The sequence below is a fragment of the Cotesia typhae genome, unplaced genomic scaffold (genome assembly GCF_013202065.1).
Source record: "Cotesia typhae breed Kobodo isofemale line unplaced genomic scaffold, CoteBio_Ctyphae contig_81, whole genome shotgun sequence".
NCBI lineage: Eukaryota > Metazoa > Arthropoda > Insecta > Hymenoptera > Braconidae > Cotesia > Cotesia typhae.
In genome coordinates this window covers 426,856-431,597 of record NW_027423768.1, presented here as the reverse complement: position 1 = coordinate 431,597, position 4,742 = coordinate 426,856, and the positions used below count along the sequence as shown (strand labels likewise).

The 4,742-nt window shown below is 33.2% G+C and overlaps 1 protein-coding gene across 1 annotated transcript; it reads right to left on the bottom strand.

Moving 5' to 3' along the window:
- Positions 1–1,273: 1,273 nt before the first annotated feature.
- LOC141533020 (uncharacterized) lies at positions 1,274–4,352 on the bottom strand. The gene is made up of 3 exons (XM_074251670.1): positions 3,741–4,352; positions 2,824–3,277; positions 1,274–2,781 (listed from the first exon to the last, which is right to left on the bottom strand). The coding sequence occupies exons 1-3, from the start codon at positions 4,350–4,352 to the stop codon at positions 1,274–1,276; spliced, it is 2,574 nt and encodes an 857-aa protein (XP_074107771.1).
- Positions 4,353–4,742: the final 390 nt, after the last annotated feature.

The following is a 4,742-nucleotide window of genomic DNA, read 5'->3' as shown; positions in this document are numbered from 1 at the left end:
AAATTGTTTTAACTATAATTGGAAGGAGAAAAAAAGTATAAGAGAGAAAGGAAAAGAAGCGAAGAAAAAAATTTGTATTATTCAATTAATTTGCGGGATTTCTTTGTCGATTTTCTACAAATTATCTATTTATCCTTTTTCTAATGCGATTATCAATCTAACTTTTAATTATACTCTACTTTTTAATTCTAATTGGGGTATTAAAATATTTTCTGGTTAAGAATATTTTTCTCTCGAGATTTTTATGTACAATAGAGAGAGAGATAGAGGGAGAGAGAGAGAAAGATAGAGAAAAATATCTTTTTACATTACTTATTTATATATTTCTTAAAAATAAGATAAAAAAACTTAAAAAAAGGAATATATTGTTAAAAATTAGTGCTACTTTTATTTTTATTATTTACTATAGAACGATTACTATGTACTCTTGTTTTTTTTTTTTTTTTTTTGTTGATTAAGTAATCATTTAGTTTTTATCCGAATAATGCGTTTTACTTATAATAGTCATTGTGACTATTTATTTTTAATTGTATTTTATTTTCTTTTAAAGGGATTTGTTTTGTTTTTCTCTATTATCTAGAAGATTTTTTTATTTTTACCTCGCTTATACGTATAACGCTCTGTGTTTTATGCGTACGTGTTACGTAGCATCGTTTCTTGAATTTTTTTTTATTCTGAAATAAATGTACATCAATTATTATTTCGAATTTTCATTGTTTCTCGTTAATTAAAAATAATTGTTAATTTTATTATTAACATTTTTTTGGAAAAAAAAAGGTGTTATTTTATTAATTTCTCTTTTCGACTTTTGACTATATAGGAGAAAAAGTGTTTTATATTTATATTATACGTTTAAATTGGTAATTATTTAAATAAATTTTGTTTTTATTTAAATAAAAGTGGAAGTTTTTATAAGTTTCTATAGGAAAATTTATTAGTGAAAAACGAGAGTGAAATTTTTCTAAGTGTCGTTTTCCGGTGGTGGGGTCATCGGTCCCTTGTAGTTATTGGTCAGTGCGTTGCGTGGGTGTGTTTTACTGTGTCTTTGGGTAGTTTTCCTGGGAATGATTTCTGTAGTGGGGGTTTTCTTTTGTATCGCCTAGCTTCTTTAGCTGTTCAAGTGCGTTATTACTTCTCTCTGTTTACGATTTATAAACTGTCTCTTTTTTTTTTTTTTTTGTTTGAATAAAAGGACTTCAAAATAAAATATTTTTTTTTTTTTTTTTTTTTATAAAAAATGGTAATGGAATGGGGAGGAGGGAAATTTGCTGATTTATGGAAATAGTTTTCTTTGAACTGTTTTGTCTGTCTGGTCGATGTCTACTTTATTTGTCCCCGGCTCTCTTGCTCTCGGTCTTGATGTCTCCGGTTGTTCTTCTTGGTCTTTTTCTTCTATGTCCACCGTGGTTAGTTTTGACATTATTGGGTTGTTGGCTGTTTGCTCTTTTTCCTTCTCGTATTTTTGTTTTGAATGTAACAAGAAGTTTGTTAACGAATCCCATATAGACCCTAGTAACCATAGGCGCCATCCGAATACGGAGTGTAGTGCCAATGCGTGTATTACTGTGTCGGCGGCAAACTTGAAAGCTTTTATTATAATACAGCCTGCTATTATCGCTGAACTGTAATCTCCAATGACAGTGAAAATGCCATGTATTTTTGCCAGCATGTTTTTAATTTTGTTTTCTATATTGACTTCGTCGATGAATCTATTTATGTTGATTCCTGGCACATTTATTTGTCTGCCTATTGCTCCTCTGGCTATCGTGTTTACTACTGCGAATCTTTCTACTGGGAACATCATTGCTTCTCTTAGTTTACTCAGGTCTTCATTTGAGTATAGCCCGCTTTTTGCTAAGTATTCCGGTGCTGTGTACTTCCATGTTGCTTTTGTGTTTGGGCTAATTTCTTCTGGTTCTATGGTTGGCGTCAGTTGGGGTAGAATTTGGTACCATGCATTATTGATGTTAAATGTCGCAGGCGTCAATGTGTTGCAATCGATCTGATTTCCGGTCTTTACAAGCAGATGCGTTCTAGGTAACATGAAGAAGCTACCGTTTCCTAGCGTAACAGGTAGTTCTTGATAACATTCTTCCGTTTTCCTCGTTTTGACTTCGACTGGTACGCATTTTGATATTCTGATGACTTCTCCAGTGACGCTGGCCATATATCCTTGTTCTTTCATGAATTGAAACGCGAATTCTGCAGGCGCTATTGACGCTAGTGCCAGAGAATTTCGTAGTACTATTTTTTCTAATTCGCATTGTTGTTTAATGGCATCGTTATAACTCGCTACAATGTCCTTTCTCAAATGTTTTTCTAAATAGACTACTTTCGAATTTACATATGCGAATATGTCCATGTCTGATGTTGTTAATTCTGATTTTTTTAGTAAAAAATTATTGTCGTCACTTTCTATTATGAATAATCTGGGTTCCTCTGTGCGTAAGAATTTGTGGCCGCATACTGAGAGTGTTTCCTGTCTTGTTAGCGCAAACGTTATTTGATTTGATGTTACTGCGAAGAATTCGACGGTTTTATTTCCTGAACTATCCCTGATTCTTTGAGCTTGACCTTGATAAACTACCTTGAATCTTTCTGTTTCGCAGTCGTCTTTCCTTATGACGTCCCAGAACGTGTAGCCGCCTTCTGTATCCAAACATTTCTCTGATCCATGCCAACATCTTATTCCTGATTTTAGGATTACGCTGTTTTCTTTGAAGTTTACTGGGGCTAGGTAATCACGGATTGTGATTTTTATCTGTCCTTGTACCACTACGTCTGAGTATGTCCCGTATGGATCCGAGTATTTTCATCCTTCACAGTTTCCGGAGTTATCTGCTCTTCCTGCAAAGAGTAGAGACCTTATCGTCGTTCCGTTCGGCTGTATGTCTCGAATTGCCGTGTCGTACATGAAATGTGTTCGGGTCTTATGTATATCTTGACAGTAAGGTTTCGATATCTCTTCTATGTATTCTATGTGTGGATTTGCTACTGTCGCTACGTGACTCCAGGAGCCGCAATAATAGATTGATCTTTTGATTTCAATTTTACACTGAATTACTTTAGTGTGGGAATATTCTACTGTCTGTATAAGCTGAATATTAGATTTTGTTATGTTAGGAGTCGTTATGGGTTTTTCGCATTCTTTTATGTTGATTAATGACAATGTAGTAAAGTTTGTCGCTGCTGTTCCGCAATCGTATGCGATGAATGCATTTGTCGTTGTGGTTAGCATCAGCAAAGTGGAAAAAATTTTGGACGCTTCCATTTCTTCCTGTAAGAGAAATGTATTTATGGTAGTTGTTTTCGCTATCTGCATTGTTTTTGTACTATTATTAATGTGCGATTTTCGATCTGTCACAATGGACTATTTTTCTTTTATCCTTCTTTATTTCTATTTCGATATCGTTTCTGTCTGGGAATATTTCTGTTATTTTATATGGTCCTAAATAGTTATCGTCAAATTTTCCTGTCTTTTGGTTCTTAGCTAAATATATGTTCTGACCTATTTTAAATTTTACTGGATGTATATTTTTATCATATCGAATTTTTGATTTCTGTTTAGCTTTTTCTAGGTTTTCTCTGGCTATCTTTTGAGTTTCTAAAAGTCTGGTCGCGTGCGTTTTGATATAGTCTGCGTAGGTCGGTATTTCATCAAGGTAAGAAAATTCTGACGGTAATCGGGCTTCTTTACCGAAAACTAGTTGATAAGGTGTAAATTTTATACCTTCGTGTACGCTAGTGTTATATGCTAATGTAGCTTGGGGTAACCACTTATCCCAATCGTTTCTGCTAGTATAATGTTTAATGTAGTCAGTCAAAACTTGGTGACTACGCTCAAGAGCGCCGTTTGACTGTGGTCTAAATGCTGTGGTTTTTATTTGTCTAATTTTAAACGTTTTTGCTAAGCACGTCATTATTTTTCCTATAAACGCTTGACCTTGATCTGTTAATATGACTTTTGGACAACCGAATTTACATATAAAATGTTCAACTAAAGCTTCTGTGATATCTTTCGCGGTCATTGTTATCAATGGTATCGCAAAACAAAATTTTGATAGATCGTCTTGCATGGTTAAGATGTAAGAGTAACCATTAGCTGAAATTTTGTTGGGAACTACTATATCTAGAGCTAATTTATCCCAAACTTGGGCTGATGTGTCAGTAATGACCATCGGTTGTTTAGTTTTTATTCTAACTAGTTTCTTTTTCTGGCAACTAATACATTTTCGAACGAAATCTTCTACCTGTACTTTTATATTGTCCCAAAAATATCTTTGTCTTATTTTCTTGTATGTTTTTGTCACACCTTTGTGTCCTGACATAGGAGGTTCATGGTTTTCTAACATTATTCTATGTCTTTCTTCTATGGGGGGTATTATGATTAATTCTCTGCAAATAGTAAATTTTATTTCTGTTCCTGCGAAAATTTTTGTAATGATACTTTTAATTTTTGACCAAACTACTTCGCTTAAGTTACTGAGTCCTTGTGATACACTAATTGTTTTGATATTATTATCTATAAGAAATGACTTCAAGTTTATGAACGCTTTTAAATAATTTGATTCTAATGGTTTTTCTTTATCATGATTTTGTGTTACTACGGCTATAACTTTTCTTCTTGAAGAACCCATTTTTATTATGTCTCCGATATCGTGTTTGATATTTGGATTTAATTTATTTAAATGACCTACTCTAATTAATTTTCTCCCTATTTCACTAGATACGGTGCTATCTGC

Coding starts and splice junctions, on each gene's coding strand:
- LOC141533020 (XM_074251670.1), bottom strand. CDS start 4,352: ATGTTAGAAAACCATGAACCTCCTATGTCAGGACACAAAGGTGTGACA. Junction 3,278..3,740: donor CATTAGCATATAACACTAGC/GTACACGAAGGT, acceptor TTTCTCTTACAG/GAAGAAATGGAAGCGTCCAA. Junction 2,782..2,823: donor AGCAGATAACTCCGGAAACT/GTGAAGGATGAA, acceptor GGACATACTCAG/ACGTAGTGGTACAAGGACAG.